A 13,949-nucleotide genomic window follows, 5' to 3' on the forward strand; every position below is an offset into this window, starting at 1 on the left:
GGAGCTAATGGGACTGGGGCTATGGAACAACACGAACACAAAACCCAAAATCAAAAAACAAAAACAGTAAAAGAGAAGAGCCATCCATGGGCTAATGTGTCTACTTGAGTGTAGAGTGCCTTGCTGAAGGGCTCTTAAAGCCTAAGATATAATGAGTGTAGGACATAGGAAGGGCAGGTCCCCGTTGGAGAGCTCACCACACACAGACTTAACTTGTGGGCAGTGCACAGGACAAAAAAGCACACAGAGCAGTCACTGAACGAGAGCATCAAACAGGATTCTTCTTTTCAGCACATATTTAAGGATACCTGCTCTGTGACAGGCCAGTGCTGGGCCCTGGGACAGGACCTCCAGAGGTCCCAGGCCCAGCAGTCCAAGTTCAGGCTCTGATTCTAAATGACCTTGGCTAAGGAAGGAAATGCGTTCCAAGGACAGGACCTCCGGAGGTCCCAGGCTCAGCAGTCCAAGCTCAGGCTCTGATTCTGAATAACCTTGGCTAAGGAAGGAAATGCGTTCCAAGGACAGGACCTCCAGAGGTCCCAGACTCAGCATTCCAAGCTCAGGCTCTGATTTTTAATGATCTTGGCTAAGGAAGGAAGTGCGTTCCAAAAAGCCCTCATCAGTTTAAAAGCCTGTGAACAAATACCAGTTTCATGGAGACAAAACACCAAGCAAAGAGACACACCGAAACAGATAAATTTTCTTTTCTGCTTTGACAGAATCGTGTTTATTTTTCTACCGGGAATGCTCCTCTTTTCAAGTCTGACCTATAAGAATTTGCTTTCTTTTCCTGGGGACCTAAACTCACGGAAGGCGCAGAATCAGTAAGTGACAGAGCATGAGAACACATCCTTCCAGTCTCGGTTTAACATTAATTCTATACACCTTGGCAAATCATTTCTTGGAGAGTCACTGTTCTCAACTGTAAAATGAGGAGCTAGGAAGTACACTCCGTGCCAAAAAGCTTGAAAACATTTTGAAAGTGGCAAAGGGTACAAAGCCTGAGGCCACAAGAGGAGCCAGCCATCTTCCCTTTATCTCTCCCGGGCAACAACAGAAGATTTCCTACCAGCTCTGCACAACACCTACAGCCCCGCCCCTCAACCGCGCAGACAGGAGAAGTGCGCATGTGCATCGTGAGGCCCTTCCCGTCTCCCGTCGCTTCCTTTCCCGTCTCGGCCCCGCCCACCGCCGGCACCATCGTTTCCGGCTCAGCCCAGAAACGGACGGATATCTCGGAAAGCTTCTGGCCTCGTTTTCTCTGGTCTTTCCTATCTCCGGCGTTTCTGCCGCTTATTCGGTCACTGGGGCAGGTTGTTACCAATAAAGTTTTACTTTTCAAAGCCGGGCGGATTGGGCCGTGCCCATTTTCCGTCCCCTGGCTCGTTGCCCGCAGTGCCTCTTGGCTACAGATAACCTTTTGGGCGTCATGGACAGGGGCCGCCGCGGCCGGGTGGGTATGAGGCCGCCTTTCGCTGCTCGCGCGCTCCCGTGGCTCCTGGGCCAACCGGCGTCCGCCTCAGCCTGAGTGCAGCTCCTCCGCGCCCACGGGCCGTCTCGCGCCGGACCCATGGCCTCCGAGGCGCCGTCGCCTTCGTTGTCGCCGTCGCCGCCTCCCTCTCCCGAGCCAGAGCTGGCCCAGCTGAGGCGGAAGGTGGAGAAGTTGGAACGCGAGCTGCGGAGCTGCAAGCGGCAAGTGAGGGAGATCGAGAAGCTGTTGCATCACACAGAACGGCTGTACCAGAGCGCCGAGAGCAATAACCAGGAGCTCCGCACCCAGGTGCTCGATCCTTCTCCAGCCCCGCGCCCCATCCGGCCCAAGGCGAGGCCTTCAAAGTCTCCGATAGTCTCAGAAGGGCTCCTTGGCAGTGCTCAGGACTACTTTGTAGAGTATCCCAGAGAATGAAAAGTTTAGTGCGATTATAACTCCAAGTACATTTGGAACAAACATTTAAGAGTTCGGGTACTCGATTTAGACTAAGTGGGTGAGCTGCAATTACTTGAGACTTCATTCTCCCTTGTAAAGTCCCATTGGCAGCAGGCACATTTGTAATGTTTTCTTCTAGCCCACTTTTGGGTTTGTTAAAGGGCCGGATTTCAATCAGAATTCCATTTATTATTCACTAGATGCGTGAACTAATACTGATCCTCAGTAAATGAGAACGCTGGAACCATACTGGTGAAGGTTAAATCAGATAAAGCCTGAACAAACTGTTAACGGTTTTGCACAGTCTTGAAGGCCACATATGTGTGAGGTTGTTTTGGGCATTTATCTTGAGTTGTCTGGTGAAAGGGAAGATAAAACTGTCTTTGAGACACTAAGCTGCCAATTTCGTTTTCATAAAATACAATATGAACAAATACTTAGACCCACTTTTTTTCAAATTTTAAACAGGAGCCTAATATTTTTTCTAATTTGTTGATCAGTTGCACTTTTTCTCGACAAGTTATTTACACTTAATTATTAATTTCACGTGGGCTGTCGTCTTGTCCTTTGTACTCTACCGGTACATTTCCTAAAACCCCTTGTGTAGGCTGGACATACAAACGTCATCAGACTTTGTTATGCTCTGTTATCAAATAATCTATGAAAATAACCATGGAGTTGCAGTGACGTCCTGTGCCCATTGTGTAGAGTTGTTAACATGACATTATAGAAAATTTGTTTGTTTTTGCAACAGCTATTGAACACTTGCAATGCATGATGACTGGGCTAGGAGACTACAAAATATGGTTAAAATACCTGGGGAAAGGGATACTAAAAAGAATAGCCTTTATTTTTTATTTTGTTATTAAAGTGTAGTTGATTTACAATGTGGCAATTTCTGCTATAAGGATAACCTTTAAAAAAACTCGTTTATAATTGTATTTTTTAATGATTTTTATTTTTTCCATTAGTTAATTTACAGTGTTCTTTCAGTTTCTACTGTATAGCGAAGTGACCCATCATACGTATATGTTCTTCTCACATTATCCTCCATCATGTTCCATCACAAGTGACTAGATATAGTTCCCAGTGCTATACAGCAGGATATCATTGCTTATCTACTCCAAATACAATAGTTTACATCTATTAACCCCAAACTCCCAGTCCATCCCAATCCCTCCCCTTCCCCCTTGGCAACCACAAGTCTATTCTCCAGGTCCATGAGTTCCTTTTCTGTGGAAAGGTTCATTTGTGCTGTATATTAGATTCCAGGTATAAGTGATATCATGTGGTATTTGCCTTTCTCTTTCTGACCTACTACACTTAAGTATGAGAGTCTCTAGTTCCATTAATGTTGCTGCAAATGGCATTATTTTGTTCTTTTTATGGCTTGGTAGTATTCCACTGTGTATATATACCACATCTTCTTAATCCATTCATCTATCAATGGACATTTATGTTGTTTCCATGTCTTGGCTATTGTGAATAGTGCTGCAGTGGGTATAGGGGTGCATGTATCTTTTTGAATTAAAGTTTTGTCCAGATATTTGCCTGAGAGTGGGATTGCTGGTTCATATGGTAGTTCTGTATTTAGCTTTCTGAGGTACCTCCATACTGTTTTCCATAGTGGTTGTACCAGTTTACATTCCCACCAACAGTGTAGGAGTGTACCCTTTTCTCCATACCCTCTCCAGCATTTGTTATTTGCTGACATGTTAATCATGGCCATTCTCACTGGTGTGAGGTAGTACCTCATAGTAGTTTTGATTTGCATTTCTCTAATAATCAATGATGTTGAGCATTTTTTCATGTGCCTGTTGGCCAGCTGTATATCTTCTTTGGAGAAATGTCTATTCAGGTTTTTTGCCCATTTTTCCATTGGGTGGTTGGGTTTTTTTTGTTGTTTTTTTTGCTGTTGAGTTGTATAAATTATTCGTATATTTTAGAGATTAAGCTCTCATCAGCTGCCTCATTTGAAACTATTTTCTTCCATTCCTTATTTGGTCTTTTTTTTTTTTTTATGATTTCCTTTGCTGTGCAAAAGCTTGTCAGTTTGATTAGGTCCCATTGGTTTATTTTTGCTTTTGTTTCTGTAGCCATAGGAGACTGATCTAAGAAAGCATTTGTCTGGTTGATGTCAGAAAATGTTTTGCCTATGTTGTCTTCTAGGATTTTGATGGTGTCTTGTCTTATGTTTAAGTCTTTAAGCCATTTTGAGTTTATTTTTGTGCACGATGTGAGAGTGTGTTCTAGTTTCATCGATTTCCATGCCGCTGTCCAGTTTCCCAGCAATACTTGCTGAAAAGACTGTCTTTTCCCCATTTTATATTCTTGCCTCCTTTGTCAAAGATTAATTGACAGTAGGTGTCTGGGTTTATTTCTAAGTTCCCTGTTGTGTTGCATTGGTCTGTGTGTCTGTTTTGGTATCAGTATCACACTGTCTTGATTACTGTAGCTTTGTAATAATGTCTGAAGTCTGGGAGAATTATGCCTCCTACTTGGTTTTTGTCCCCTTTTTAGAATTCTCAATTGTAAAAGTACTGCCTGTATAGAGATCCTAAAAGCAAACGTTTTTACTAATCTTTGAAGAGCCAGCGTTAGGGTTAATTTGATAGTAGTCAAATTAGGGTTAATTTGATAGTAGTCTAACATAAAAAGTTGGAAGGAATAGGAAGGCTTAACTCTATTAGTGACTGAAATAACTCCTTTTTACTCTCTTTCTAGTCAGCTTCCCCTGATGATGGGTGGAGTTTGGTTATTAACTGTCATTCCCAACTACTAAATAATGTTTTATCTGGAGCAGTAAAAATTTGGCTTGAGAATTGAAGGTGAACTAGCAGGAAAATACAACATGTAAAGGCTTTGGAGTTAGTAAACCTTGTGCAAATTACTTTATCTCTTTATTCCTCGTATATAAAATGCAGATTAGGACAACTAATTTGTAAGGTGGTTGCAAGAATGAATGAGACCAAGTACAGTGCCTAACATGCAGCAGATACTAAATAAAAAAAAGATCTTGTTTACAGTAATAGTGCTAGTAGCCAGAGCTAGGACTGGAGCAAGGCAATCAGTAGCCTAGGGTGAAAAATTTAAAGGGGCGCTTATTTTCAGGTACAGATCCTACACTTGCATGAAGCTGAGAGTATATTGAGTGCCTGCTTAAATTTTGTGCCCTAGGTATCCTGCTTGCTTCACCCTAGTTCCAACCCTGGTAGTAGTAGCAGATGTGATAATTTTATGAAGTATGTAATCTATGTAATCAGTCTTATCAGCTTTCTCTTTGTAAGCTTTATGTATCATTAAAGAAATACTTGGAAGCTTGTTTCTTAGTTTCATGCTTATAATACTGCCTCACATGAGGATTCTGTCTGACTGAGATGTATTGATGAGGCTGCTCTTCATCTGTTTATAGGTGTCTTCATACTGTGTTGCTCTGGCGTTGGTATTCGATGACACACAGGGAGGACAACTGCCCCTCTGAGGCAGTTACCTCTGTTTCCTTCTGCTGCAGTTATTTAGTTATATGATTACTATTTCAAGAAAAAATACTTAGAGTATGAGTAGCATTATTTAAGTGAATGCTTAACTCTAGGTGGAGAACACTGATACTAGATAATTCAGCCATTTAGTTCTTCTTAGGGAGAACTGCTGATCAATTTTGTTTGTTTGTTTGTTTTTGCTTTTTAGACCCCCAGGTAGGGGTCTAATTGGAGCTGCAGCTGCCAGCCTATGCCACAGCCACAGCAATGCCAGATCCGAGGCACATGTGTGACCTACACCACAGCTCACGGCAACACCGAATCCTTAACCCACTGATCAAGCCAGGGATGGAACCCACAACCTCATGGTTCCCAGTTGGATTCATTTCTGATTCACCACAACGGGAACTCCCCAATTTTTTTTTTCTAGGGCTGCACTTACGGGGTTCCCTGGTTAGGATTTGAATCCGGTGTTCCCTGGTTAGGAGTTGAATCAGAGCTACAGCTGCTGGCCTATGCCACAGCCACAGCAACGTGGGATCTGAGCCATGTCTGCGACCCACCCCACAGCTCATGGCAATGCTGAATCCTTAACCCACTGAGTGAGGCCAGGGATCGAATCTACATCCTCGTGGATTCTAGTTGGATTCGTTACTGCTGAATCACAGTGGGAACTCATGATCATTAAAATTTTAGTGTAAAAACATTTATTAGAAGTAAAGTATCTTGTTCACAAAGTCTTACTAATTTAGTCAGTTTTTTGGAGGTGATAATTGGAGGTTTATCAAGAGAGTGTAAGAATAAAAACATCTCCCTCTGCAAATGTAAAAGGCAAGAGCCAACTAAAGTACTTTTAGTTTTTCTGAAAAGGAAATTAGCTGCTTTGGTACTTCTCCAAACTGTTACCAAGAAAAATAATTCTTGTAATTTCAGGAGAATGGTGTGTATATTATTAGATTGCTATATGGTTTATTTTTCCTAAAGCCTCTTTTTCTTTCAGGTAGAAGAGCTCAGTAAAATACTCCATTGTGGGAGAAACGAAGATAATAATAAGTCTGATGTGGAAGTACAAACAGAGAACCACCCTCCTTGGTCAATCTCAGGTATTGAGCTTATTGTAAAGATATCCTACTACTGTTACATCCAAATCATGCTAATGTGGGGTTTTCTTTAAATTTAAAAACATCTAGATGAATAGGAGAGCTCTTACAAAGTTAACTTTTCTTCTTAGGACTTGATGTTTTCAGAAAATCTGTTTACTCTTTTGGTGGGAAAGTAGAACTGTATTGTCTATTCCTATAAATACATAATATTGCTAATATGTTTTTGGTGGCATATTCACTGTGTAATTTTTGCTATGTAGTAAGCCATCTATTCTCAGTTGGCTTTGCTTGTGACGTGGAGGGGGGGCGTGTTTTCTTGTTGATGGATTCCACTTAGCATCAACTCGTTGTCAGTCTCTTAGTCCCTTCTGGGAATGGTGAGCCTGCAACCGTGGCCTCATCATTGGCATTATGTTGGGAGGCAAAATAACTTGAGCAACCAAGTTTAATAAATAGGGTCACAAGAAATGATCTTTCCCATTCCATTTTGCATTGTTTTATTCAGTATACAACTTCGCTAAATTGCTAAACATAGCAATAGTGTTACTATTATGTATCTGATATTATATTTTTAAAAAATCAGCATCATGAAATTTGACAGAAAAATCAGCCCTTGACATGCCTTTTGTCCATTGTCATTTGATAGTGATACTAAGGTGTATGGTTAGAAGTTAAGAATTGCTTCTTTTTTTTTTTGACAGAACACAACCTGTGTTTTCTTTTTTTACGCTTGCTATGGAAAATCCAAATCAGCTTACCAATTTTTTTCTTTTTAGCTTGACACCAGGTGTACTAAAGGTGATGTTAGAATCAAAGATATGTATGTCTGCACATTTACTTGCAGCATTTATTTTCATCTGTTAAAATGTGTATAATTCTAAAAATATGATTTGTTTACAATATGTGCTCCTTTGTGTTCAATGCCAATGTTTTGGAATTAAGTCCTTTTTATATATACTATTCTAATATGATATCACTTAATTTGTTTTTACAATAGATTATTATTATCAGACATACTATAATGATGTTAATCTTCCAAATAAAGCATCTGAACCCTCAGTTCAGGAAGATCAGGATATCGAAGCTTCTACTTTTAATTCTAAAGACCAGGCACATGTAGAAAATGATGCTTATGCTGGTACTGATGTAACAGAAAGTGTCAAATGTGGACAAGAGGACCATTTTGTCTCAAATTCACAGGTAATAAAATATTTAACTTGAAGCTGATGATGCTCAAGAACTTGTCCTTCATTTTTATTATGTAGAGAAATAGACTTATTTGGTTCATCACAACATATACAAGGATTGTAAAATTCTGTGTGTAATTATGTAGTGAATAATACAGTTTTTGAGAAACAAAAATTAGAACTTGTTCATATGTGTGATTGTTTTCCTCCTCTCTCGTGTTCCACAAATATGTGTATGATTTACATAAACTAAAACAAAGAAAATTTGTCAGTATGTCTTAACCAAAAAATTTTCAACAACCACAATATGTTCACATCAGTTTTTTTTTTTTATTGCTTCCTTTATGTCAGATATCTTGCTACTGTTTAAATTTCCCAGAAGGTTTTATAAATTTGTTGCTACAGCTTGTTTGAATCCAGATACCAGTAAGGTTCATACAACTACTTGATGTGTAATATAGCTCATGTAATTTATAGCTTTCTTCTCCATCTTTTTTTCTAAAAATTTCCCCCTCGAACCTGAGATTATTGAAGAATCCAGATCATTTGTCTTAAAGAATATTTCAGGCTGTATTTTATGGATGGCTTCATTATGGTATCAGGCATTTATTTTTGAATAATGCTCACTCACTCATTTTTAGTGTCTTTCGAACTGTTTCAGAATTGAATTAACTGATAACACTGGTTCATATTTTTAAAAGTGAATCACATTGTAATTGATGGCCATCCTTTTCCATTGCAGAAATTGAGGTCTTATTATTCAAAATAGCTTTTAGGTGTTTATTGTTTCAAATTCTGCCAACTTTTAAATGGATGCAAGAATGTTTTATGTGACATGACTGTATCTTACCTAGGAGCCAGCATCTGTGTTGGCAACAGAAGATACATCCTTGGAAGGTTCATCATTAGCTGAGAGTTTGAGAGCTGCAGCAGAAGCTGCTGTATCACAGACAGGATTTAGTTACGATGAGAATACTGGATTGTATTTTGATCACAGCACTGGATTTTATTATGACTCTGTAAGTATCTTAGATCTTTTAATACTATACTATGCTGTAGTTGTATTGAACTCTCAGTTAACTTAAGAAAAGCAGGGAGCAGAGTTCCTGTCATGGCTCAGTGGTTAATGAATCTGATTAAGAATCCTGAGATTGCAGGTTTGATCCCTGGCCTTGCTCAGTGGGTTAAAGATCCAGCATTTCCATGAGCTGTGGTGTAGGTCACAGACACAGCTTGGATCCAGCATTGCTGTGGCTGTGGCATAGGCTGGCGCATACAGCTCAGATCAGACCCCTACCCTGGGAAACTCCATATGCTGTGGAGTGGCCCTAGAAAAGACAAAAAGACAAAAAAAAAAAAAAAAAGGAAAAGAAAAGCAGAGAGCTACATGCAAAAATTGTTCAAAGCTGTTTGACAAGAGTAAGATTTGTAAAATAGCTTAAGATAATAAACTTCTGGGTTCTTAATTAAGTTAAAGTTACTTGTGTTATTATAGATTAATATTTTAGAGAGGTATAATAACCTTTTATGTATAAAGTAACATCCAAAGATATTAGCATATTTATTAATAAAAACAGACAATTTACTACATTTTGTAAAATGTTTAAGAACCTAAACTAACATGTTTTCATAGAATATATAAATAGATAACATTGCTAATTCTAGGCCTGGGGTGAGATTTTTTTAAAAATTGTCTCATATACTTATATTTTTATAAATCCTTTTTAGGCCATAAAGGAGTCTATTTCTTAAATTTTTTATAGCATGTTTATAATTAGTTATTGTTTTATATTCTGTGGCTTTTAAGCATTTCACTTTTTTTTTTTTCTTTTTTAAATGGCTGTTCCCATGGCTTATAAAAGTTCCCAGGCCAGGGATTGAATCTGAGCCTCAGCTGTGACCTATGCCACAGCTACAACACCACCAGATCCTTAACCCACTGCACCAGGCTGGGGATTAAACCTTCACCTCCATAGCAGCCTGAGCTGCTGTGGTCGGATTCTTAACCCACTGTGCCACAGTGGGAACTCTGAGCATTTCACTTTTTAAAAATCAATCTGTTAACAGCGAGAACTAAGGAATTAGTGTGGAATCAGAAATACAATGTATCACTGACTAGAATAAAATCAGAAAATAAAGTTCTTGATTTTATAATATAGTATTATGACTCTTGAAGGTCTTAATTGGATTTTTTCCCACATACCTCAACCTCAGTGGCCTAGACATATGATGTGGTCCTCAGGAATTACAGAATGTAGTGCTGCAAAGTGGAGCAGATATTCACCATTCCAATTACTGAAGATGTTGTTAACTAATCTAGGGAATGTAGTGATAACAGTAAACATCTTAAACTAACAGCGGTTTGTCGGTTTGCATTTAGTATAGTAATGTGTAAACACTTTATAAAGAGAGGGTTTTCTTTCACAGGAATATGCTAATTGACAATGCTACTTAATACCCAGAAAATTAATGTTTAAAATCTCATTGCCAGGAGTTCCCATTGTGGCTCAGTGGGTTAAGAACTAGATGTAGTGGCCATGAGGTTGCGGATTCAATCTCAGGCCTCTCTCAGTGGGTTAAGGATCTGGCGTTGCCACAAGCTGCAGCATAGGTAGCAAAATGTGGCTCACGTCTGGTGTGGCTGTTGCCAAGGCATAGGCCGGCAACTGCAGCTCTGATTCAGCCTCTAGCCTGGGAACTTCCATATACTGTAGGTGTGACCCTAAAAAGAAAAAAAAATTTTTTTAATAAAACGATATTATTAAAGAGAATAGCTAATTGGTTTTTAGAGAAATTCGAAATTCTAAGTATATGGCTTAGTCTTTGTCATTCTTCTATAACTTTCCTCTTGACCTGTATCCTGTAAATGGTTAATTACATTCTGAAGGTTGTCTCTAGAGTAAGAACTTCATTGTTTTGCCATTTTTATTGTGCTAGTTTTCATTTTATTAAATGAAATTTTTCTTAGATACTTGCAAATGTCTGTTTTGGGCTGAAAGATCAGATTGAAAAGATTTGAGTTGTAAAAGTTCTGTTATCACTGGAAATAAAGTTTGGAGAGCTTCCATTCAGTTTTGTAGTTAAGGGAAAGATAGAATTCTCAATATTTTAGTAAGAGATTACAAAATGAATTAAAGATAATAAATTGCCATAGTATCAATAGTTAGTTGATCAACAGTTAGAAAAATGAATTATTTTTTAGGAAGCTTTAGGTGCTTAAACTCAGTGTATCATAAGATGTTTCTAGGTCTGATTTGCATGGATTTATGATGTAAATAAGATATAGACTGTTTAATTAAATTTTGGTTATAGAGTACTGGCCAGTAGCTAATAAATGCAGGTGAGCACATAATTTTATCGTTTTAATTTTTATCCATAATTTACCAAAATTCTATCTTGCATTGCTGTTGTAAGTCTTACTTAGTTACTTAGCATAGAATTGATTAGTGAAGACAGTTGCTTATTGATTTCTTTATATGGAATGTTATGTTGTGGTGTTCATGAGCTTAATTTTTTTTTTTTTTAAGGGCCTCACCGGAAGCATATGGAAGTTCCCAGGCTAGGGGTCAAATCAGAGCTGTAGCCGCTGGCCTACTCCAGAGCCACAGCAACAGGAGTGCCAGATCCAAGCCACCTCTGTGACCTGCACCATAGCTCACAGCAACCCCAAATCCTTAAGCCACTAAGTGAGGCCAAATATCAAACTTGCATCCTCATGGATGCTAGTCAGATTTGTTTCCGCTGAGCCATGATGGGAATTCCTTCATGAGTTTAATTTTATTTTCAGGTTTTTCTTGAGAGCTTTGAATCATGAATATTAAAAGCTAAATCTTGGTTTTATAACATTGAGAGGAAAGTTTAGAAGTTTTAACTACCAAACCATTACTATGTATTATGTGGAGAATGAGTCTGGAACTGTTTTTTATGTGATTGGCTTTTTCTGATGCATACCTTAGTTTTCGTGATTTCTGAAAGGTTTCTTGTTGAACTTGCTGATTCTATAAGTGAAAAAATGGTCAAATATTGGCAATTTCTTGAGATTTAATTTAATATATATTAAATGGATTCATTTTTCATACTAGGAAAATTAGAGCAGATATTGAATGGGAAAATATTTTGGAAAATTTCAAGCATTTTTCATTCTGTAATCTTTATTCATTATCTCCACAAAATACTGTAGTTCTTAAAAGAAACATTTACTACATTTGAATATATTTGGCATTTCTATTGTTTTTCTCTTTTATTTCATCTTACATGAATAGAACTTACTCTTTTCTTGATTTTGAAAGGAAAATCAACTCTATTATGATCCCTCCACTGGAATTTATTACTACTGTGATGTGGAAAGTGGTCGATATCAGTTTCATTCTCGTGTAGATTTGCAACCTTATCAAACTTCTGGCACAAAACAAAGTAAAGATAAAAAACTGAAGAAGAAAAGAAAAGATCCAGATTCTTCTACAACAAATGAGGAAAAGGTAATATCTTCATAATTTAAAAAATTTACATAATGGTGATATCATAATTAAGGCAAAATATTTGAAGAAACTGAAAATCATTTAGTAACTGCATTTTTAAACCTACTTATTATAATAACAAGGTATCAGAATCTATCAACCAAGAAGCTTTCACATGGGACAAACAAACATGGACTTTTCACTTGAAGTAGAAGAAATTTCTTTAAGTTTGAAGCAGGTAGATTTATGGCAGATAAAAATACTCTTGTGTTATGTAATTTGGAAGAAGAACTTTCAGACCATCAGTTGAAAAGTTGATGTCATTGCACAATTCAAAATAAAAGCAAAACACAGTTTGTAAGTAGATTAAGCTCAAAGTTCAGCTTTATTAGTTATACCGAAAAACTTCCTACCACATAGCAAACATGAAAAAAATTCATTGTTGGAGTTCTCTTGTGGCCCAGCTTGTTAGAATCCTATTGGTCAGGTCACAGCTGTGGGGAGGGTTCGATCCCTGGCCCAGAAACTTCCATATGCCTGGGGTGGGGCAAATAAATAAATAAATAAAATTTAAAAAAAAGAAAAAGAAAAAAAAATCTATTGCTAGTAAATATAGTGTCATATATATTTATTAGTGTAAATTGGTATAGTTTGGAAAAATAGATTGTGTCAATAACCATAAAAATGTTCGTATTTTTTGGAGTTCCCATCGTGGCTCAGTGGTTAATGAATCTGACTAGGAACCATGAGGTTGTGGGTTTGGTCCCTGGCCTTGCTCAGTGGGTTAAGGGTCCGGCGTTGCTGTGAGCTGTGGTGTAGGTTGCAGATGCAGCTTGGATCTTGCATTGCTGTGGCTGTGGTCTAGGCTGGCAATTACAGCTCTATTAGACCACTAGCTTGGGAACCTCCATATGCCACGGGTGCGGCCCTAGAAAAGACAAAAAGACCAAAAAAAAAAAAAAGAATGTTCGTATTTTTTATGTATAAGGATAGCCTTCATAATTATTTATATGATTATTTTTCTCACTGAATTTTATTATATTTATAGTTGTACAGCCATCATCACAACCCAGTTTTACATCCTAAACCCCCTGCCCATCCCTCCCCCCACAACCTGTCTCCTTTGAAAACCATAAGTTTTTCAAATTCTGAGTCAGTTTCTGTTCTGCAAAGAAGTTCATTGCATCCTTTTTTTAGATTCCACATATAAGTGAAAGCATATGATGTTTGTGTCTCACTGACTAACATCACTTAGCGTGATAATTTCTAGGTCCATCCTTGTTACTGCAAATGCCATTATTTCATTCTTTTTATGTCTGAGTAATATTCTATCATGTGTATGTTCCACATCTTCATTATCTTCTCTTTTGATGGACATTTAGGTTGCTTCCATGTCTTGGCTGTTGTATATAGTGCTGCAGTGAACATTGGGGTACATGAATTTTTTTCTAGTCATGGTTTTCTCTTGATAGATGCCCAGGAGTGGGATTGCTGGATCAAATAGTAATTTTTAGTTTTTTGTGGAATTTCCAAACTGTTTTCCACAGTGGTTGTATCAGTTTACATTCCTACCGACAGTGTAAGAGGGTTCCCTTTCTCCACACTTTTTCCAGCATTTATTGTTTGTAAACTTTTTGATGATGGCTCTTTGGCTGATGTAAGGTGGTACCTCATAGTAGTTTTGATTGGCATTCTCTAATAATTAGTGATGTTGAACATCCTTTAATGTGTTTTTGGCCATCTGTTTGTTTTTGGATAATTGTTTAGATTTTCTGCCCATTTTTTGATAGGATTGT

General features: G+C 38.0%; 1 protein-coding gene across 4 annotated transcripts in view; it reads left to right on the top strand.

Annotated features, from left to right (window-relative positions):
- The first annotated feature begins 1,218 nt into the window (after positions 1 to 1,218).
- AGGF1 (angiogenic factor with G-patch and FHA domains 1) overlaps positions 1,219 to 13,949 on the top strand; it is a 45,663-nt gene continuing 32,932 nt past the window's right edge. For all 4 annotated transcript variants that reach the window (XR_014838096.1, XR_014838097.1, XM_003123715.6 and 1 more), the window contains exons 1-5: positions 1,219 to 1,780; positions 6,407 to 6,509; positions 7,507 to 7,709; positions 8,551 to 8,715; positions 11,986 to 12,174. Coding sequence is in view for 2 of the 4 variants with exons in the window: in XM_003123715.6 (XP_003123763.1) it covers positions 1,571 to 1,780; positions 6,407 to 6,509; positions 7,507 to 7,709; positions 8,551 to 8,715; positions 11,986 to 12,174 (870 nt within the window). In the remaining 2 variants the exon portion in view is untranslated. The remainder of the gene's footprint in view (positions 1,781 to 6,406; positions 6,510 to 7,506; positions 7,710 to 8,550; positions 8,716 to 11,985; positions 12,175 to 13,949) is intronic.

The sequence above is a fragment of the Sus scrofa genome, chromosome 2 (genome assembly GCF_054392235.1).
Source record: "Sus scrofa isolate SSC_HxYL_T2T_F1_AM1 chromosome 2, Sscrofa_HxYL_maternal_Yorkshire_Landrace_v2.0, whole genome shotgun sequence".
In the NCBI taxonomy this organism is placed as follows: Eukaryota; Metazoa; Chordata; class Mammalia; order Artiodactyla; family Suidae; genus Sus; species Sus scrofa.